Source organism: Vulpes vulpes, chromosome 9 (assembly GCF_048418805.1).
Source record: "Vulpes vulpes isolate BD-2025 chromosome 9, VulVul3, whole genome shotgun sequence".
NCBI classification, from domain to species: Eukaryota; Metazoa; Chordata; class Mammalia; order Carnivora; family Canidae; genus Vulpes; species Vulpes vulpes.
This window is the reverse complement of record NC_132788.1, coordinates 38,711,070-38,734,972: the sequence shown is the minus strand read 5'-3', so window position 1 is coordinate 38,734,972 and position 23,903 is coordinate 38,711,070. Positions and strand designations below refer to the sequence as shown.

The window sequence follows — 23,903 nt, the reverse complement described above, 5'->3', positions numbered from 1 at the left end:
TCAAGATATAGAAACAACCTCAATCTCTAATCAATGGATGAATGGATAAAGAAAACATGGTACATGCACACAATGGAATATTATTATTCAGCCATAAAAAGGAAACCTTGCCATTTGTGACAATATCCATAATAGGATATTATGCTAAGTGAAATAAGTCAGGCAGAGAAAGACAAATACCATACAATCTTACTTAATACATGACTCAAAAAAGAAAAAAAAAGGCAGCAGCAGCTCATAGCCACAGAGCATAGGTTAGTGGTTGCCAGAAGCAGAGGGTAGGAAGTGGTCAAATAGGGAGAAAGGGGCAAAAGGTACAAACTTTCACTTATAAAATAAGTAAGTTGCAAGGATTTAACAAGCAACATTGAGACTGTAGTTAATAATAAACACTATATTGCATATTTGAAAGTTGCTAAAAGAACAGACCTTAAAAGCTGCACTGCAAGAAAAAATAAATTTTGTAACTGTATGCAGTGACAGATACTAACTAGACTTATTGTGGTGACCATTTTACAGTATATACCAACACTGAATCATTATGTTGTACATCTGAAACTAATAATGTTACATATCAATTAAACATCAATAAAAAAGACAGGCATTCAGATCAAAATATGAGTAAGGCATTTATAATTATTAGATTATAAATATAAATATATAGAAGATAAATTAATAGAATTAAGGTTTTAAAATTAAATTTATAGCATTAAATCCAAGGATTTCTCACTAGGCAAATATTTGCAGAATAAACTGGCTAACTGTTCAAAGTTGGGGCCAATTAAATTTTATTTATTTTTTAAATTTTTTAAAAATATTTTATTTATTCATTCATGAGGGATACAGTAAGAGAGGCAGAGACACAGGCAGAGGGAGAAGCAGGCTCCACGCAGAGAACCCAATGTGGGACTCGATTCCAGAACTCCAGGACCATGCCCTGGGCCAAAGGCAGACGCCCAACTGCTGAGCCACCCAGGCATCCCCAGGACACATTAAATTTTAAATACATTCAGTAGTAATTACATATCTAAACTCTTATAAATATCCTTTGAAAATATCAAAAAGGCATTTGGCTAGCAGCTAAAAATAAACTCATTTTGTTAGAAGAATACAAATCAAATTTTTAGTAAGTGATAAATATACTTACCCATAGGTTACCCCAGCAATGCTACACTTCTTGAAGTTCATGATATTGCATGTAAGCGTTCCAGTTTTATCAGAAAATAGGTATTTTACCTACATCAAAGAATGGAAGAAACATCCATCAAAAGTTAAAAAGAAAAAAAAATGTAGTTAAGATGCAGAGACCAAAAGACAGTCTTTCCTTCTATATTTTTCAAAATTTCTATTAATTTTAAAAGGCAAATTTCTTTAAAGTAAAATAAATTTTATAATTATATATGTTACAATTTTATGTTATTATAAAATTAATATATTTTAATGCTTAGACCACTTAAAAATCTTTTCCACTAACCAAGCCTAGAATCGAATTGTGTGGAAATGTGCAAAGGAGGCTCCAGAAACAGCCCTGGAGCCATGTCGACCTATAAGCATAAGCACTAAGTTTTGCCGCAAGGTAGCTCAAAGACACAGATCAGTCTCCAAGCTATTCCCACCATCTCATACCTCACTCTTAGTGTTCAATATATCAAGACAACAAACTCAGGCTTTGGCAACTCTTAAAATATTTTTTTATCACTCCACTCCTAGTTGGATTAAGAAAGCATATCCTAAAACAACACAGCAAACAAAGCTCCCCCATCACGATAACAATTAAGATTACATGAAGACAACATAGGACTGCTATAGATTATATATAACTTTCTGAAACTCAAAGGTTTACAAATTTAATACACAAAGCTCTCAATATACAAAGATGAAAAGACAAAATTTCTAGAGGTCAACAATCTAAGCATTTTGACATAATTAGCTGAATGCAAAAGAAACGAAATCTAAATGCTTATGTGCTGTGTGAATTAAGTTCTCTCCAGTGGATCATGTGACAGGGAAGAAGGAGAAGAGTTCAAGATCACAAGAGGGTAGGTTCCAAATACTAAGGCATCATACGGACTCTAGAAAAGTCACCTCATCCTTCTTGGCTCCAATTTCCTCATCTAGGAAATAAAGAGTTTTGCCAGAAGATACAGAACATCATTTTATGTATAACATCCTGGAAAAATATGTCCAGTTTCTTCACAGTTTTCTAAAGAGAGGCCATGATTGCTGCTGGATGTACTCCACAAATCACAAATGGAAGCTATGCTTTACTGTTTTATGGAAGAGGGATTAATACTGTGAATTATTTATTCTGTACTTTTTTTTAATGAGACAATATAGGCAAATATACTATGAAGTATTTCAAAGCAATCAAAGGGCTGTCAGGTAAAGGAAAATTATTAATGTTCCTAAAGAAGTCAAATAATACATAGAAATAAAAAGTATAAAAAGTCATTAACGCTCCAACTATAAATAAGTTTTTATATGAATTTTACACGAAGTAAGTCTAGGGGTACAAAAAAATTCAATAGATTCAGCTTTCCAATAAACAATGTCTTTCTGCCCCTTTTTAGAAAAAATTATAAGGTTGTATCAAATGTTTAAAAATGCAAAATTTTCAATACAGAATTATCCAGACTTGCTCTCGTTCTCCTATTGAATTTTAACTTATCCTTAAGTTCCAATTCAAAACTTTTGGAGCAAGCAAAGTTTTCCCATATTCCCAATTAGGATGAATTATTATCCTTGGTAGAACTGGAGCACTTTTTGTTTTGTTTTGTTTTGTTTTTTGAACTGGAGCACTTTTAATCCTTCAATTACTGGAATCTAGTTGAATGGGTCCTGAGAACAATAGTATACTGAGCACTATGCTAGACTGACCAAGGCAGCCAAAGACCTTATCCCAGGCACAATCACACCCTCAAAATGGGCTCAAAAGGCTCCAGGAGAAAACAGACACCACATCACTATCACATCTCTCATTTTACAGTATTCATATTTGGGGAGACTGGTACGGGGACCTAGAAGAAAGATAAATTTACTCTACCCGAAAAACTGAAAAAGGGTTCAAAGAGGAGACAAATTTAGTCTGACATATATAGCACCCACCCCTGTAGGGCTGTTGGGAGGTTTAAATAAGATGTATAAAATGAAATTATCATCTCTAATTGCAGTGCATTCAAAAGGATAGTCCTTACAGTAATTTCAATAGAAGATGAAGATATAATGCAAAACAACTCATTAAAGGACACATGGGTTCCAAGGGTGATGACAAAAAAGAAATTTGTTCCCTGGGATTTTCCAGAAACAAAATCTAAAACATGTGAGAAATTTAGTAGATTTATGTCCTTCAAATTAGCTCCTCCATGTTTTGTAAAATTACCTAATACCTACAGATCTGAACCACTGTTTTCCCTATCATTTACTCCTGATAAACAATTTTAATGTCTAAAATAATATTGTACTTTATTTTTCGTATTTTTTTTGCAGGCACCTTTTAGATAATAAAAAACATCAATGCCTCAAAAAGCAGGTCAAAGCCAACTAACATTTCTATTTCACAAAACTTTCAAATGCTATATATATATAGCTCTTTAGACATCAAAACTACATAAAGAACTATTTTTCCAAAATGTTTCGTGGTTCTAGCACTGGGCTCTCCTGATGCTAGAGTCACCCACCACTGCCACAGGTCCCAAAGAGGCTCTCACCTGCCCAAGCTCTTCATTAAGGTTTGAGGTCCTGGCCATTGCGGGAGTGTCATTTCCTAGATAATACATGTCTGTGTCCTGAGAGAGAGAAGGGGTGAGGAAGCTTCAGAAAATATATACAATTAATCCTTCATTTAGACTAACACAGAAAAGAAGCTACAACAGATAACCTAATATTAATGCTCATTTTTAATTTGGGGGTGGTAGTACAGTGGCTATTAGTATAGAGAAATGCCATAATAGAAGAAAACATGTAATTTACATACAGAAGATTTGGTTTCTAGGTGATTATTGCATGACCTACACTAACCCATACTTCTGAGCTCAATATCTCCCTCATAGGATTGTTGTGAGGATCAAATAAAAATGCACATGAAAGTGCCCAGTCTACCAATATTGGCTGCTGAGGTCCAGTGCTTAATGGCCAGGGCAGTTTCCTTAAAATTCCACCTCCACTCTTGCAACCAAATCCAAATCTATGGTCCTCATAACCTTTGATATATAATGCACACTGCAACAGACAACACCTATGAGACCTCTTGTGCAGCACTAATCAGACTGTAAAAGCAGGAGAAGCATTTGCAGCCATTTTATCCCCACTCACCAGAAGGCATGCATCTGCTAAGCACTCTGCCTCCATCATCTCACTTAATCCTCATAAGAACCCCATGAATAAACAGGCACCAATATCCTCTTGTCTCACTGACCAGGAAGCTGAGGTGACAGGTAACTAGTCATTGCCATCACCAGCTCAATGATAGCTTTGCCAGAGATCCCTTGCCAGTTCTCTGGCTAGTTCAAGTCCTAGACCCAATCATAAATTATCCATATTCCTCCTTTTCTGGGGGCTCAGCTGTAGGACTGATGCTCTGAGAGAATATGAGAAAACATAGTTGGCATTGTTCCGGCAGCTCAGCTTTGAAGCTCTGCTGAGATACTCACCCAGTTTATAAAAAGAGCTTGAGTGTATTTCACAACCTCAAGAGTCACCAACAGACTAATGGGAATAAGATTGTTGTATAGGATGATGAATGTCAACAAGTTATATCCGAAATTATCCGAGGTTGTGTCTGTGGACAAAAACCAGAGTAACTGTATAGCTTCAGTTTGTCTCATTCGGTTTCCTTTTACTTTATTATTGGGAACTTTTTCTAAAAGATGTTCACAGAAAAAGTCTACTGGCTTACATAGAAATTTTAGAGATTTGAGTTGCTTATGTAGAAATTTAGAGACTTGAATTAAACCAGCTATTGACTATTTACTATGTGGAATGACCTGTGAATACAATGACTTATTAATACAATCTCTCCTAATAAAGAGTTGGCTTCAAACAGGAGGTTGTAGGGGAGGGGAGTAAGCAGGAGCAAGCCTGCCCCTCAATGACCATGCAGCAGCATACATCTACTGAGGAGAAGTTCATAGGGCATTGCTGAAACCAGGACAGGAGGGTTTTTTTAACGGGCAAGCATGGTCACCAAAGGCCAGCCAGAAGAACAGAGGCTTTAGTCTAGTTTTGGCAGAAAAAAGCTAACTAAAAAAAAAAAAAAATGCATAAAAAGAATACAGGCATTTTAAATGGCTGTGAGGAATATCTACAACCTCACTAAGGTCAGAGTCTATCTGGGATACTCCCAAAAGTCTCAATGGTAGCAGGAGAGGGAGGCAGGAAGACTGAAGCCTATTTATTGAAGATAACAGAAGAAAATCTTAATAAAGAGGATCCCTAAGGATGGATCAAGACCCCTAGGGGGCAGAATCCAAAACAGAAGTGAGTCAGCTTAGACAGGAACAGGAACCAGGAGAGGGAAAAGAGGTACAAGATCTATATTGAAAGAGAAAAGTTATTTTCCTGATGATCATGACACACTAGTTGAAGGAAAAAGTAGTAGGATCTTGGCAGGAGGAGGGGGGGAATGCAGAAGACTAAAGGTTTGACTGGTATTAACGATGCCTCTTGAGGGAAACTGGTATTTCAAGATAGTAAAAGGCAAGGATTGGAAATTAGTAATTTCAAACCACAGTTGAGTTTTTCAAACCACAGTTGAGTTTTTCCCCCAGGAAATTAGTCAAATGGTGGTTGTTTGACAGCCTGAGAGTTCTGGAGGGTAGTTGTGATGGCAAGATAAGAGGCTGAGAAAGTAAAATAGGCAAAAACTAGTCAGTAGTTTTATTTTCCTACCATCCTTTCATTTACTTTTCATCTACTAAGGCTTCCTGCCGATTGCTTCTTTTCTTTCTGACATGCTACTTTGCTATCTTGTTCTTTTGAATTAAGTGGTTGCTAAAGAGGATCTCTAAGTACCACAGTTAACAAATGTCCCTGAGGTATAATCTGCTTAGGAACAAGTATCTGCCAATTAGAATTATGTATTAAGAAATTTAAAATTTCAGGTTTGAATACAGGCCCAAAATAGCTTTGTGCCATCATACAGGTGATCAATAAGCAAAGCATATTCAGGAAAGACCCTATGTATAAAAATTCATTCAGCTAAACAAGAACAATCAAGTAGAGATGAGTGAGGACAGAATATGATAGAAATTGAAGTCAAAGCTCCAACAGTGACAATGAGAACGTGAAGTCTGATGGCTTTATAACAGAACGACTCCAACTTTTCCATGAGAAAACAAAGCAGACAGCATGATGGGTGGGACAAAAAGACCATTCTTTCATCATGAATCATGCAGTTCATACTGGAGTTTGAAATTGCCTAATGTCAAAACGATGAAACTATATATGTACACAAAGTATTAGTCTGCATATCTGAAGCTAGACATATAACATGGTCCAAATCCAAATTTTAAGGACCAAAACCAAAGGTTTTGATCCAACCTATGAGTCCCAGACATATTTGTAAAGTAGCAACAATAGTTCTCCCAGGCAATTAAAAGTGTTTGATTTTTCTGCATGAAATAAATAGTAAAGAGAAAAACTGTTTTGATCGGTTTAACCAAAATATACTTAAATAGTAACAAAAACCTCAAAGATTCCAAAGTTTTAAAATTCAGATTTATTTCTCAAAATATTTTGTCATTAAATAGTATTTATTTTCTGGAATTGCTGTGTAAGGAGATTGGCAAATCTCTCCAAAAAAGGAAGAAATAAAGCTGAACAAAATTATCAAAAACTAGCAGTTAAGGTGCTTGAGAATTGATCACAGTGTGTACAAAAAAATTCAAAAGCATGTATTCAAAAAAATCTACTTAATGTAAGTGGAAACCTTTGGCATTTATGTCAGAAGCTATTTTTCTCTCCTTTCCCCTTGAGCCATGATACTTAAGTTCTGTTCTGGATGGGTGGTTGTGACTGGCAGCTCGCATCCCCCACCCCATCAACCCCTGCTCCATATTGCAGAAATTCTATCCCAAGGTGAGGCAGGCTGCTGCTCCAGAGTAAGGCAGGTTGTTAGGACAGGAACAGCCTGAGGAAGATGACATTATTTGGAACATAGCATGAAAAAAAGACATGCCAGGGGCACTGTCAAAAATAATAGAGATCTCAGTGGCTAATAATCAGAGAAGACAAATATCTTACAAAATCAGTAGGAGCAAACAAAAGAGGAGACTAGCCAGAAATTAAACAGGGATATCCGTGGAAAGAAATGGCCAAAGAAACCTTGGTAAGATCACACCGAATCCTGGTAGTCCCAAAGGTCATGTCCATGCACAAGGCTGTAGCTGCTTAGGAGAGACCAGACAGGGTACTTATGAACTACTACTCCCTGACTGAATGTGAGCAGACTTTAAATTCCCCAAAAGCTGAAGGCATTACACAAGCCATGCATAGAGCAAACAACCTCTGACCAATCACTGGCTAACCTCTAAGCTACGCTTACCCCTAGGAATCCAGACTTAAAAAATAAAATCAAGAAGAATGCTAATGAGGACAGGGTTTCTTTCTACAGTGCTGAAAATGTTCTAAAGTATGTAAGGGGTAAAGGTTGCACAAATCTGTGAAAATACTAAAACCCACTCGATACTTTAAACTATACATTTTAAAGGCATTAAAAAGTCAAAACATGGAAATAAAACTGAGCAGTAACAGCAGAGGCTATACACTGCAGGAGAAAATAGACTTCATAGAATTTTTCCAGGCAAGTCACTAAACAGATAAACAAAAACAGCAACAAGCCCGAGGAAGAGGAAACAGAATCCAGAATTGCCAGAACATATTATCCAAAGTGCCCAGTTTTCAAGAACAAAAAACAAAAAACAAAAAACAAAAAGGAAAAACTATGAAACATACAAAGACCCAGGAAAAAACAAGCAATAGAAAATGCCCTTGAGGGGGACCCAAATGATGGACCAGAGACTTCAAAGAAGCTATTATAAATACATTTAAAGAACTAAAAGAGGGGATCCCTGGGTGGCTCAGGGGTTTAGTGCCTGCCTTTGGTCCAGGGCACGATCCTGGAGTCCCAGGATCGAGTCCCGCATTGGGCTCCCGGCATGGAGCCTGCTTCTCCCTCCTCCTGTGTCTTTGCCTCTCTCTCTCTCTCTCTCTCTCTCTCTCTCTCTCTCTCTCTCTCTCTCGTAAATAAATAAATAAATAAATAAATAAATAAATAAATAAATCCTTTTAAAAAAAGAACTAAAAGGAACTCTTTATGGAATTAAAAGAAATTATGATGACAATGATGGATCAGAGAACACTGATAAAGAGATGAAAGAAAGAGCCTAGCAGAAATTCTGAAATTGAAAAGAAAAAAAAATCACTAGTGGAACTGAAGAGTAGATGTGAGCTAGCAGGAGAGAGAAACAGACAAACCTCAATATAGATCAAAAGAGATTACTCAATCTCAAGAACAGGAAAAAGAAAAAAAAACAGAATAAGGAAAAATTAACACAAACTAAGGTCACATCACGTGGACCAAAGTGTACATAATGGAATTACCAGAAAGAGAAGAGAGTTTGAAAATGTGGCAGGAACAATAAATAATTCCCAAATTTGGTGAAAAATACTAATGTACATATCCAAAAAGCTCAACTAAACTCTAAACAAACTCAAAATTACTGAAAACTGAGGACAAGTTTGAAAGCAGCAATAGAAAAATGACTTACATACAAGGGTAAAAACTTAGTAAGATTAACAGCTGACTTCTCATCAGTAAAATGGAGGCCAAAAGGCAGTAGGATGGTATATGCAAAGTACCAAAAGGAAAAGAACATCAACCAAGAATTCTACAATTCTTGAGAACACTGTCTTAGCAAAACTGTGCTTCAAAAAAAAAAAAGGAGAAACTAATACATCCCAAGATAAAAATAGAGGATTTGTTGCTATCTGATCTGCCTTACAAGAAATACTAATGGAAATTTTGCAGGATAAAAGGAAATGACACTAGATGGGAATTAAATCCACAAAGGATATCAGTAAAGGTAATAACACAATCACTTATAAAAGACAATTACATATTTTTATCCTTTCCTTTGAATTTAAAAAATATGGCAAAAATTAATATAAAAGTACATCACTGGACTTTATACAGATGTAATATATATGACAGCAATGACAGCACAAACAAATGAGAGGACAAAGCTACATGAAGCAAAGAAATGACACAAGCTGGTATCTTAAATTTACAGAAAGAAATGAAAAATACTAGAAATGATAAGTATGTTCATTTAAAATAACTCTGTAAGGATATTTTTTCTTTTTGCTTAAATAGACATTATAAAATATAAGGCAATAATTATAACACTTATACTGGGGTAGAAACATATATGTAATAGATATGACAATAACATAAAGCAAGGGAAGAAATGAATCTATACTGGAGTAAATTTTCTGTATTTTACTGTAATTAAGTTAGTATTCATCTGAAGCAAATGTCGATAAATTAAGACATTTATTGCAACCCCAAGAGCAACTACGAAGAAAATAATTTTAAAAATTGTTAAAAATACAATCATCTGAATATATAACAACTCCATATGTCCATCTTCATTTCATCCCACAACTCCTAATCTTTCAGGAGGCTGGCCTTCTATACAGTAGCCAAAAGAATGAAGGATGGCATGGCCACCACACATAAACCATACTTTTCCAAAAGTGGTCCTACTTTTATCCTACTTCAGCAGTCACTCCATCCTCACACTTACCCATCTTCTTGATATACCAGTTCTTTCCACCTTGAGATCCATTCCAGTACAGGGCCCCCACTGAGCTCACCAAGGCCATGACCAAGAGGATGCCAAACAACACCAGGATCTGCACATTAGTCACTTTCTCAACATTCGATCTTTTGAGAGGTGCCTTTGTGGAATTCTGTACAATAGCATTGAAAGTGAATAAGAGTCATAGAACAGGCTTGAGTTAAAGAGCTGAGAGAAAAGGAGGTAAGTTAACCAAATTCAACAAATAAAAAGTGAAAGAATGTACTTTTGCCAAATAACCAATGAAATTAAAACATGCACCATACTCCTGAATGAACAGCTAGTTTTGAATAAAAAACACATCTGTACTTATTTACATTTTAGTTTAAAATTAGCTACTTTTGCAATCATAGAAAACAAGTTCTAAATTACTTAAAATCAGTTTAAAAGAAATCAGAATGTTATTAATTCAAGAGACACTAGAAACTTAAGATTCTGTACCATAAAAATCTAGACTGAATCTTCAAAGTAATATAATTCTATAATTAATATACAAAGAACTATTTTTGCAGTATAGTTTCCTCTTAAAATTGAGAAAAAAGACATACACAAACACATACACATAAAAAATGCAAAATAGGTGTTGACATCAATAGGTATCAAAATAAATGAATGGGCAAAGTTCATTTGGAAAAATGTGTGTGAACAGGAAACAAGCAGGAAAGCTCTAGTGGTTGTCAGGAATATGAGTGCATTCTTGAATTATAAACAGAATGTTGACAGGAAAGTAAAACAAAAATGGAAGATAGCCTAACCATCTATAAAAACACATGCTGATTTCTCATGGCAGATGGGGAGACAATCCCGGCTGGAAGAGAATCCAGTATTGGCAAGTGAAATCAGAAAGATTCATTAAAGCCAGATTCAAGGACCTCTGCACATAGGTGGGAAATCTGAAACTATATCCTCTCAGTGCTGGAAAAGTCAATGGAACTAGTTTCACTAAACAGTTATGCACCTGAAGTCACTTTACTAAAATTTTTCTGATTGTCGTGGTGAGAAAAATAATGGTTCCCCAAATGATGGCCATGCCCTAATACCTGGATCCTGTAAATACATTATTTTACGTGATAAAAGGGGTTTTGCATATGTGATTAAATTAAGGATATGACTGGGGCACCTGGATGGCTCAGGTTGAGCATCTGACTCTTGGTTTTGGCTCAGGTCATGATCTCAGGGTCCTGGGATCAAGCCATGTGTCAGGCTCCACACTCAGCATGGAGTTTGTTTGTTCCTCTCCCTCTGTTCCTCCCTCCCCGTCACTTTTTCTCTCATTAAAAAAAAAAGAAAAAGAAAGTTTAAATTAACAAAATTAAGGATATGATTTAGGGAAATTATCTTGGATTATGCAAGTGGTTCCAATTTAACCCACATAGACTTTTAAAAACAGAAAATGAAGAGATTCTTTCCTGGCTACAGTCAGAGGGAAATGTGGTTACACAAGAATAGCCCAAGAAATGCAATATGCCAGCTTTGGCAATGGAAAAAGATGGTCATGTTCCAAAAACTTCGGGCAGGGTTCAAGAAGGCTGAAGAGGCAAGGAACAGATTCTCCTCTAGAACCTCCTAGAGTATCCTAGAAAGGAATGCTGCCCTATGGGCATCGTGATATGGATGAGACCCCTATCAGACTTCTGACCTACAGAACTGTAGCATGACAACTTCGTGCTATTTTAAGCTATCAATTTGTATAATTTGTTATGGCAGCAATAGGAAACTAACACAGTAACCCAGAAGATGGTAATAATCCACTCCTGGAGGTGAACAGAGCCTGGATTAGATCAGAAGCCAAGAACTGGATAGGGGAAGATGGACACAGGAGCTTCAGTCTGCAGGAATCACAAACTGGTCTCTCTACTACTAACACAGATTTGCAAAAACAGGTGATTTAAAAGCTTGAAAGGCACTAACTAGCCATACAAACGGTGCCTTGGGCAAAATTTAAGTAAGCACACTTCACTGTTCTCAACCTGTCTGATCATTAAAAGAGCTAGGATGAAAATGTCTCCAAAAATTAAGAATATGAATAAAGTCACAAGATGAAAATAAAATCAAATAAAAAGAGAGTGGAGATCCCTGGGTGGCTCAGAGGTTTAGTGCCTGCCTTCGGCTCAGGGCGTGATCCTGGAGTCCCGGGATCGAGTCCCACGTTGGGCTCCTTGCCTGGAGCCTGCTTCTCCCTCTGCCTGTGTCTCTGCCTCTCTCTCTCTCTCTCTCTCTCTCTCTCTCTCTCTCTGTGTGTGTGTGTGTGTGTGTGTCATGAGTGAATAAAATCTTTAAATAAAAATAAAATAAAATAAAATAAAATAAAATAAAATAAAATAAAATAAGAGAGCAATTCATCCATAAGTTCCTTCGAGAAGCTCATACCACATCACTGAAACAGTTATCTGAATTCTATCCCCAAACCCACAAATACTACAACCGTGGCCTAGTTTTCTGCAGGGGCAGAGACATGTAAGAACCCGTTTAATGGCAGTTTTGAAATGTTTCAACATTTAAACAGAACAACAGCATCTTTCTTTATATTCACTTTTCTCCCTTTCACTTCAGTTCTTTGAATTATTTGTCCTTTACAGACTTTTTTAAAAAGTCCTTTAAACTTCTAAATGGAAATCTACTAGTGAAGGCTGATCCATCAATCAAATCCCATCTACAGGCTGATGGGGACAACATACTACCTCTGCTCTCACTGAAGAAACCAACAGACCAGTTCCAAGGGTGCCTATCCCAAGCTTTTAAAACACATGATCTTATCATTTTTAACACACATTCACTGTAGGCACAGGCAGAAAAAAAATTATAATAAGCATCATTTCTATGACTCCATTAGTTCACTGGCTTCTGATCTTTTCCAGTGGTTGAGTCCTGGCCAGTTAACAAGGTTAGGACTCCTCCAATGTAAGAGCCCAAAACTTTATCACATGCACTTTGTAGAAAGTCAACCACTGCCTACTTACTCCCATTCCCTGAACATTTCAACTTACAATGATGAGCAGGTAATGTTAAATTCAGACTAGCATTTTAAATTCTTCTATACAATTCTTAGAAAATATTGCTGCTTTTGAGTAATGGAGTTCTTAATAGAAATAAGCATCTTTCGAATAACACCTTTCATGAATATGTTAGTAATTATGTGAATCTATACACATGTTAAAACACATACAGTTATATAGCCAAAAAAAGTTTTGATTATTTTTATCACTATTAAAATTCATGGTTTGTTAATTTAACAAAATTTTAATAGTGATAAAAGTAATCAAAACTTGAATTAATTGGCTATATATAATTCCAGAATCATCCCTATTGTCATTTGTCATTTAGGTTTCTTAGAATGTTTTGCTCCCACAAACAGCCATTAAAGCAGTGCTTATAAGTGTATTTAATTAAAACTTTACTCATAGTTACAAAAAAAAAAAAAGAAAAGCCAAAAATGTTAGAGTCTGAAAAGTTTATAACAGATCTGAATTCTATACACTTTTGCCCTCCTAAGAAAGTAGTCAGTAGAGTAACTAGTGAGAACGTGTGCTCAAGAGTCAGACTGCCTAGGTTTGAATCCCGAATCACTCTTACTGGGTGGGTGTATAACTTCATTAACTTACTTAGACACCTGGTCTCATTGTCCTCATCTAAAAAGGAACACAATAATAGCATCTTCCTCACAGGGCCACTATGAAGAATAAATGAGTTAATATATGCAGATTACTTAGAACAAGGTATGTGGGCACTAAATATTTGCTATAATTAAGGTGATGATACTTTTTCCCCATTAAATCAACCAGTAGAAACAGTAATATTAAAAATATTTCCAAGTGTAACTACAGTGAACTTGAAATAAGGGAACTTTGAAGAGTAGAAGACAGGTAAGAGTTTACAGAACAAACAAAAAAAGTAGAAGAACCCTAAAGTAATGGTGTTTCCTCTCTGGTCGAGCAGAACAAGTACAGACAAAAAAATATTATTTCACAAACAGGATAGCTTCCAGCTCTACATGTTCTATTATATTCCTCTTGAAAGCTCATTATTTTTACTTCGTGTTTCAGTTCTAAAGGCACAGCAAGTTTAGCGCAGATGTTTCTGGGGCTTTCCGTCATTCTATATACTATTAATTCTATACATATAAGCCTTGCACAGGTTTATCACATACAGGTGCAAAGAGAAGTGCCTATCTCACTCACGAGATATAAACTTCCATGAGGTAATTTTGTGCATGCCTTGCTCACTGAAAAGATGATGGGATCATTTTTAGGTGTGACTTAATTATCTCTTACACCTTAGCTAGAAAGCTGCACTTCCAGTGTCATCCTGAAAAAAACAACTGGTATACAAGGAACCTTGGAGAGTGGTTACATTAGTAATATGCAAAAAAACAAAAAATTGTAATATGCACAATCTCAAAACAGGTCTTGTGGCCCACTTAAATGTAAGCCAAGTCTTTGTCGGACACTTCATCATAAAAACTGAAGTGACATGTGAGTGGAGCTCCAACTATCAGACATAGCTGCTGGCACTGGCCTGGGAAGTCAGAGAATTCTTACTAGATGGAGAGCACTAAATCATTCAAGATAAAGCCTCCACATACAAGCTTCTCAGAACCAACAAACTTTAAACTTTCCAATCAGCTCTGAACCAGTGAGGATCTAGCAGAAAGGACAGATGAGACACATTTCAGATATACTCAATCATCCTGATCCAACCAAGAGGGGCCTGAGCATTCACCAACTATTTGTTCTCTCAGATGCAATGGATCTCCACCCTGGTGCACAGACTCCCTCTGCAGCCATTCCAACACACCCTCCCATCCCAGGACCAAAAATTCTCCATGTCCTCATCCTCCTTCCGGAGCTTTTCATCCTGCTGAGGGCACTCTTTCCCTGAAGCCCCTTGAGCAGAAGATGCTCCAGTGAAGATTCACATGTCTTGGAATCTGAAGCTGGTAGTACTTCTGACACTTTATGCCTCTGATGCTGTGTTAAAACATTCACTCATGAAATTCATGCCATTTGGCTACACTGCCTTCTGACTCTTCCCTCAATAAAGCTACCAACCTCTCAGCCACAACCCTCACCCTCTGAAGAGGTGAGCAGTTAGCTTATGGTATCCATCTTGGCCTTGGCTCTGCCATTATCCATCTTCAAAATCTCAGCACTGAGCACAGATGCATTGTCTTTTCAGTCCTTTACTTCCCAGCATGAAATGGCCTCCTAGCATTAGCTCTACCATTAGCTTCTACTCCCATGGCTCACTCCCTGGTCTTTTCACCCCCAGAAACTCCAAGACAAGCACCTTACACACTGATCAACCTGTCGTGAGGCAACTCCAACAGTCTAAATGTCACAGGTCTCTGAAGCTTTCTAATGCCCACCATCTCCCACACTCCCCACCACCCACCACCCTGTCTATATTGCATTTCCCAGCTGGGGTAAACATAGGGTCTATCACCTCATCTAAAATAATGAACATTTAACTCTCTCTTCCTCCATCATCTTACCTCAAACAGTGTACCAACACAAGAACCTCCCTCTATAACACTCCATCTGAAATGGGTTTTGAGCATCTAGTCAACTAACAGCCCCAACCCTGGGTTGTTTGGCCCTTCTGTAAACATCTACAGCACTTTGTCATGACACATACTGCAGTAATCATTCTACATGGTAATTTCTTAGTCTGCGTGGCTCCCAGAAGTTGAGAGCTGAGCCTTTCACTACTGTATCCACACAGCCTACTTCAAGACTTGGTTCAACACAGTCAAACACATGCTTTGGAATTGATAAAAAAAAAAAAAAAAAAAGAGCAGACAAGCTCAAAAGCTGATTCTCATGAATAGCAACCATTCGCAAAATAAGATCCAAAAGATACCAAAGAAATATAAGAAATGACACATTGGGACACTGATTTATACAGAATTTCAAAAGTTGTCTGGCAAAATATATCATAATACAAATGAGGGCTGCTATAAATTCACAAATCATTTAAAAATCATTAACAGGGAGAAAGAGCAAAATCATTTTAACTTAATTTTTTGTGTGTATGAAGAATAAACATTAGTTCAAAAATAACTGATTTTAAATTTCCGATGATTCAATTAAAAGAACAATGTACTATAAAATCCTAACCTGTGGGGTGAGGAAGAGAAGCAGAGAAATAAAGAAGTTAGAATGAATCCCCACTTAAGTCCAGAGGATAAGCTAGAACTGATTGTCCCCCTAAATCTGGAAAATTAAGACCATTGATATTTCAAGCAAGAGGTAACAAACATCTGATACAATAATGGAAATCCAGGAAAAACTACCCCAGCATCAGAATTTAGGTTCACAGACAAACTTGAACTCCCTAAATGCAGTATCTGTATTTGCACGCTCTACTCCATAAAAATGGAAAGAAAAAAAAAATAAAGACTGAAATCAGCATGTTTTTCAGCATAGAAATGTTTTACCTGCATGAGTTTGGTGTCGTGTCCAGTATAAACAACTATGCCAAAGACCCACTGAGTATTTCTAAGCTGTGTACCTCTTAATAAGATCTGGTCAGGCCCAAGGGGAACAGGGCTAAAAATAAGAAACAACATTTATATTTAATGATAGTTTGATAAATGAGCATGAGCTTTCCCCCTTAAACATAAACCCACAATTAACCAATTAATTCGAACATTTCTTTTAGTCAAATTTGAACTGTTTCACTGAGACACAGGAGCAATAAAGGTTACCACTGCCTTCATCTACCAAAAAAAAAAAAAAAAAAAAGACCCACAAAAATATTTTATCCTATCAATTCATCACTACAAGAAAAAAATATATGTATATATTATTATCATATATTGTTTTCTTAGAAAATGTTAGAGGGATTTGTATTCTTTTATAACCCAGTTATAGAACTCCACACCCAAAAAAGAAATTGCTAAAATAACCAGAAGCTTATTCATTTAGAAAACTCAGTTTAGTTTTTAGACTATAAAGCTAGAATATCAAATTTGTCAAGGATGACTTAATGGTTAAATAAAGGGCTGAGTGATAATTTAGAAATTCAAAATGGCTCTGCATTCTAAGTGAAAACCAAGAAAGCAGTCACAACTGCCATAGTTATTTTGGGTTGATTCCCACAGTCAGGTCCTTCCCTTTGAGTCTGTTCAAAATATAAAGGTGGGAAGAATCGGTAAGGAGCATACAGATTAAAGACAGGCAGAAGGAAGAAACTGCACCCCAACATAATGACAAAAATGACTCTCCAACAATCAAACAAATGCCAAGAGGACGAAGACAACAGAATAGAGACCACAGGGCAGTGAATATTCCAAAGGAAGAGAAATTGCTGTTCCTTCCACTCAATAAAAACAGATGCTCTTAGAAGAATGCTAGCCAAAGGAAAAAAATATATATTTCTCTAATAAACAGATTAGCTCTTATAGACCTGACATGCTTCTCTTCTGCTTTTCTAGAAAGTTTTATGCAGCCCAAACCACCTCTCCTTCCTGGTAGGTAAATACACACAGAAAAACAGTCAGTGCCAATAATCTCATTACAGACCCAGGCTGTTTTTATTGACAAAAATCAGTCTTTTCCTTAAATTTAAGGGAAATAAGGTTTATAATGATGGAAATTGTGCTTCAGGAAAAGCTCAGTCTCTCATATCTAAGCTAAACCAAGAAATTTCACGGTTTTAAAATATTATGAAATCAAAAAAACAAACTGATATTTTACCTAGGTTCCAGTAATTCCTGGTCCCATTTAAGAACTTAGTTAACTAACTAACTAACTAACTAAATAAATAAATAAATAAATCGAAGAAAAACTAAAGTGTTACCTTTTCCCATCAACATGCAGGTTTCCAGTGAAGTCATAGAGGTGGCGGTTGGGTCCCTCACATTCTATAGTTCCAGATAACTTCATCAATACTTCCCTTGTTTGCATGTCAGCAGTGTGACTTAAACCCTAAAACATTAAACCAAAAGAGGAAACTGAATACAATCTTCCAGGGTTAAAGACAACATTCAGCATCCCCATTGCTAATCCAAAGGAAATAATGTATCATCTAAAACAGGAGTAACTGGGAAAGCTAACAAATCAAGCTCCCAGACCCTCAATATAGACTTCCAGGCAGCCTTTGCCACAGCACCTAATGCAAAAGTTTACAAAGAATTTAATGAAGTGCAAAGATTCTCCCACTATGTTGGGAACATCCATGTTCAAGGAACCACATACTCAAGCACCTTACACAGAGCACTCTATTAGCTCTACTTTAATACAAACGCAAAAACATTCATAAAAACAGAATAAAGCATTCTTTTAATATAGTATTTATTCGTACCAGTATTATTTCTAATACTTAGCAATTCTTTAAACAAACAAACAAAATCTACCTAAATCAAGTATCTAAGGTAGAAAAGAAAGACAGGTGGACAGAACTATCAAATTCAACTTTATATAACAGAAAGTTTAAATGCCAAATGCTTAAAATTCATATTATAGTAAAGAACATTTTTCATTCTAGAATTAAAATATATAGTAAGAACAGCTTTAAGGCTGTACTTCTATATAGAAAGTTTGTGTCTAATACATTACTCTCTAGAATTAAAGTCTCAGTTACAACAACAATGTAAAGTAAGGTGTCCAGAGCTTGTCTAGAGCATCTCTCCATATAGCTGATGCCTTTTTCACCACATGGCTCAACCTAGATGATGGGATCTCTTTCCCCCTGTACTAACAGACACAGATCTAAGACATAAATTAAGGCAAGATACCCTTTGTAATCCATACATGAGTGAAGCTCACTTTTTCTAACTCTGCTGTCCCTCTCAAGGGGTTCCCTTCATACTAAAGGCACATGCTTCCCATGGGTTCCATTACGGTTAAGGCATAACTCTAACAGACCATTTTTCTCTAGAAAAAGACTAACTAGTACAGCAGACCAAATTCACAGTTTGGACCTCCATAACAACACAAGTCATAAAAGATTACTTTACCTGACGTATTTTAAGGTTCGTCTCCCCATCTAGATTAGCTGTTTCAACATAACACATTGCCTGAGGTTCACTATGGAGAGAGAAATTTAAAAAGTCAAAATTTAGTAATGTCTTCTCCACAAATTCATAGCTCACAAAGTCTCTACCATGGAAATTGTATCTGCTGACTGGCCTTCAACAACCTTTGTAGTAAGTGACCAGAAAGACACTCGTCTCTGAGGCTCAACACCAACACAAAGTTGTTTGCCCCATGATCCACCTTTATGGCCCCCATATAATGGCTACTTGAACTTAGGTAGCAGAAATAACTGAAAAAGAATGAGAAGAGGACTGGTGGGTTAAGGGAAACACAGTATGTGCCAACTCAGACCCCACTACTGTGTTTGAGTGACCCTTAGAATCTGAGACTTGGCCTGCTCCTGACCAAAAGAGCTACCCTAGACACAGCTGGTACAAACACATCCTTTGAAAAACATTACAGCCAGAGTTCAGGAATGAAGACACAGGTTTGGCAGGCTTTGTCTTCCTGGCACCTTCTACTATGTCAACAGGTAACTTTTTAATCAAAACGCCTAATTTAAGGACAGAACACTCGAAGAATAACAATAAGCATGGCAGGGGTGCCTGGGTGGCTCAGTTGGTTAAGTGTCTGCCTTCGGCTCAGGTCATGATCTCAGGGTCCTGGGATAGAGCCTTGTTGTCAGGCTCTCTGCTCAGCGAGGAGTCTGCTTCTCTCTCTCCCTCTGCCACTTCCCCTGCTCATGCTTTCTTTCTCTCTCAAATAAATAAACAAAATCTTTTTTTTTAAAGAAAAGCAATAATAATGGCAGATACTGTGTATTGCTACCTCCAATCATCGAGGTTAGATGCAGAGTTAGTGGTTAAGAGAATGGAGTCTGCAACCCACTGGCTAAGTTAAAAATCCCCTACTGCTACCTTCATAGGCTGTATGGACTTGGAAGTTGTTTAATCTCTATTTTCTCATGCATAAAGTAGGGATGGCAAGGGTTTGGAGGAAGATTAGATGGGATGATGTACTCAGCGGAGTGCTTAGCACAATGTACAGACTCAAACACTAATAAGCATCCTGAAAACACCCTATCCACTCAAGCAAACTCATATTAGAACTAGGTTTTCTAAAAAAAAAACAAAAAAAAAAAACAAAACAAAAAAAAAAACTAGGTTTTCTGAGGGTTACAGTGAAAACTCATACACCAAACTGTCAAGTGATCCACATTTCACTATTTCTGTTGTTACCAATCAATAGGGATAAATATGAGTCCTGCTGTATGTATATGGTGCTTTTCCTTCTGGGATCCTATTTTTAAACCTTTTATCTCGAGCAGAAAATTCATGCTAAGGCATAAAAAAAAATGTAAAATCAAATCCAATGAAAGAAACACTGTCTGCATTCAAAGAAAATGCCAACAGTATGAGTATCTAGGATTCCCAGCAGCATATAAACACAGAAGTTTTAGTCTTAGCATAAAATTTAATTTTGAACTCATAAAAAGAAGTTTATTCATGTCCTAATTGTAGCATACCCTCTTTGATATATACTTTTATATATCAAGCCAAGGAAAAGTCAAGGACTGCACGGTCCATTATTCATGTCACTTAGTGATTGGTGATACCTTTCCAGCACAAAATTACCTGGAGAACATAGCAATAGCCCTTAGGCATAAAGGGGGACACAGAGTGGACGAATGAAGGGAGAACACCAACTGCAGGTCATGTCTAGCCTGCAAACATGGCCCGGATCTCTGAGCAGTTAGTAAAGGAGTCCCTGGCTCCATGGGAAGTCTCCTAGCTGGACCCACCAGGAGACTGGTTCTCAAGCCTCAGAAAAGCTGCATGCAATCTCGTGTTACTGATGGACTCACTCCACTGCTCTGGAGCATCACATGAATGAAGAATAGCCTAGAAGCCTTATGAGACTAAAATAAATCAATAAATCTAAGTGTTCTACCAAAGCACAAGGGAATGAATGGGAGAAAGAAAGGTGGGAACAAAAAGGCAAATGACAAGTAACAGAAGAACCCTCCAGAGAGAGAAAACTGGTGCCTGGGGATTGGAAAGAAAAGAGGTGCTTGTGATTCCTGTAGTCACCATCTAATGCTTAACTGTTCTTCACATTTATTTCAAACACTGTGCCCGCTCGCACACCTGACCTGGAGGAAAGCAGGGCCATGTCTGCTGGGAGGTACTGCCCATTGATGACCTTCACAATGTCTCCCACGGCCACCTAGAAAACCAGGGACAAGGACAGAGGAGCATGAAAAACAAGAATGCACAGTGATTAAGGGGGCTAAATATTTGAAGAAAAAATTTCTATATAATTATGTCATGAAGCTTAAGACAGAAGCCCAAAATATTTTCCTTGACAAGAACAGAAGGAAAATATTTCAGTACAAATAGTAACACTGCCTTTCCGCTATGACACTGAATGAAAAAGAAAACAAAACAAAAAAACAGAAAAGGAGAGCAAGAAAAGAGGAGAATCAGAACAACTATTAAGGTTTCATTTTGTTACAGTTATTCCACCCACTTGCAAATTCCACTCTGGAACTCTGGAACAATCCTACAGCTGTCCACAGTAGGGGAGAGTGGTTAAGTGCACAGCTCCAGAGCCAGCTTGAATGCTGGGCTCAAGTACCCCGGCTGGACTCTTTGCTAGTCCTGTGTAACCCAGAGCAAGTTATGTAAACTCTGTGTGCATCAGTTTTCTCATCTATGTATAAAAAAAGGTTGACATCACATATTTCATGCAGTGATTGCAAGGATCAACTGAGTTAACACATATATTTTCTCCATTTTACAAATGGGGAGACTGAGACTCAAAGAGAAAGAATTTGATCAAGGTCACACAGCCAATGAGTGTTAGGCCCAAGATTCAAAACCAAGCAACTAGCCAGTGGTCGATTATACGGCAATACTAAATTCATCCAACAACAGTGCATTTAAGAGGTCCCCTGGAAATACGCCTCTTAAAACAGAGAAGATTTGTACAGCATCAAGAACTTGCCTAGAAAAAGAGTCACAGCCAAAGTCAGAGACCACCTAGGGAAACAGCATAGGTGCTTAAAAAAAAAAAAGCCTTAACCTGCTGAACATGAACACTGTGGCCAAGGGTTTGTAAATGCTTTAAATGACATCACAGAAGCACCCAGTTATGTAGAATATGAGCTTTCAAGTCAGGCAGGCTTAGGTTCAAATCCAAGCTTCACAGACACACTAGCCTTAGGATCTTGGCAAGCCCTTCACCTCCCTGAGCTCCAGCGTCCTCACTTATAAAATGGAGAAATATCAATACTTACCCGTAGGCCTGGTGCAGTGATAAAGGAAGCATATGCAAGCACCGGGAATGAAACAGGCATGTGCTAACTGCTAGTCTCTACCAGCAGGAGTGTAACCAAATGGACACTAGGAGTGTGAAAGAGAGGCCATGATTCTCAGCACAAGAATAAAGGCTGTTCTCACCACACATGAGTAAGTTCAAAACTCAAAATGGGCATCTAGGCCTTGCTTCTTATTCTAACACAAATTACTATTCTCTCAGAAATCAAGAATTTCAAACAGAATACTTATGAAATACTTATGAAAGTAATATCTATGAAAGACTACTGGATCTTGTAAGTTAGGAGAATGGGCCTGGCAGGTGCCTATATTTAACTTTTTATTAGGAAAAAGAAAGGTTTACTAAAAAGATCTCCTGCTAGTGCTTTGAATCGTTTATCAAAGCATGTATGTAGGGAAGTCAGGAATTAGGCTCGATATTAGAAGGGGGGGGTGTTAAATTCTAGATCCACTGTACATTTGAAGTTAGTATCAATTTAAAGGCAAAAAGAAGGTACATAAGTATATTCCATATTCTACAATAAAGAGAATATCAGGGAATAGAAGCTACAGAGCTATCTTAACAACCACCAGTACAAAAGCAAGGAATGCTTAGGAAAATTGAAAATGTTTTTAAATGTAGAAATATTTTATGTGAATAGTTTAATTACATAGAAAAAATCAGAAGAAGCAGTTAATTAAAAACTAGAAAGGAAAATTGGTCATGTTTTCCAAAGAAAAAGAGCAGTGGATTTTTTGCTAATTCAGTGGGAGGACAACGGAAATTATGGCTTTCTCCCATCTTAGTTATTTGAATAAAGAAATATTCATATCCCAGTAACAAAGTACTAAGAAGTTTCATGTGCATAAAAAACTACTTAGCTGGAAACATTTTTGAAAATGATTTTCTATTTGGCGTTCTTGGGCATGGCTGTCCCTTGAGTGTGTGAACTTTCTCGAGTGAGAATTCTTAAAGGTGAGAAGGAGCCCCTTCTAGATCCCTGAATCCACTCTAGCCTCAGAGGATTTCTCAAGCTTCTTCATTTTGAAAAATAAGCTCAAAGGTCTTCTCAAAGTCAAGCAAAGCTATAGAGCTGCACTAAAGAACTGCCTCCCAGCATTCACTAACTATCCCGCTATAGCCCAGGGGATTGCCAACTCAAGCTTTAGCATTTCAGATTAGAGCTGTATCACTTTAGGAAGCTTAAAGATAGCCAGGTCCACCTTGCCTGACATCTCTGGTGTTTGATATCTCTCATCGCCTGTCTTCTCCCATATTCTCATCCTTGTTTCAAGCCACCCTGCAGATGTGCCTGGCTTTCCTTCCCAAACACTTCAGACTTTCACCCACTTCCCTCTGTTTTGAATAGCATTTCCCTTTAGATAGTTATCCCTCATTCATCCTTCAAAAGAACACCAGAACATCACACAAGGGAAGCCTTTGCTCATCTGAACTGATGGGTCTTGGCTGGTCGTCCTTCCCATATGTTCCAGAAGCACCTGAAGCATGCCCCTACACAGAGCTCAGCACCTGCACTGCATTCTCTCCAGCCGCCTGCCACTCCCACTGCATCAGTGATTTAGGGGTGTAATCCCTGGACCAGCAACATCGGCTTCACCTGGGAACTTGTTACAAATGCAAATTTTAGGGCCCAATGGAACTCCCAAAATCAGCCCACATAGCATTCATTGTTAGACCGGCTAGTCAAGCAGATGGGATGCCCAGCGAAGGCTGAGAACCACGGTAGGCA

General features: G+C 37.4%; 1 protein-coding gene across 7 annotated transcripts in view; it reads right to left on the bottom strand.

Annotated features, from left to right (window-relative positions):
- Positions 1-23,903, bottom strand: part of LOC112918518 (phospholipid-transporting ATPase IB) — a 579,220-nt gene that overhangs the window by 409,308 nt on the left and 146,009 nt on the right. For all 7 annotated transcript variants that reach the window (XM_072719837.1, XM_072719843.1, XM_072719842.1 and 4 more), the window contains exons 7-14: positions 20,988-21,061; positions 18,817-18,886; positions 17,658-17,785; positions 16,294-16,405; positions 9,804-9,969; positions 4,650-4,777; positions 3,708-3,785; positions 1,148-1,236 (exon numbers count right to left, since the gene is read on the bottom strand). In XM_072719837.1, the coding sequence (XP_072575938.1) occupies positions 1,148-1,236; positions 3,708-3,785; positions 4,650-4,777; positions 9,804-9,969; positions 16,294-16,405; positions 17,658-17,785; positions 18,817-18,886; positions 20,988-21,061 (845 nt within the window). The remainder of the gene's footprint in view (positions 1-1,147; positions 1,237-3,707; positions 3,786-4,649; positions 4,778-9,803; positions 9,970-16,293; positions 16,406-17,657; positions 17,786-18,816; positions 18,887-20,987; positions 21,062-23,903) is intronic.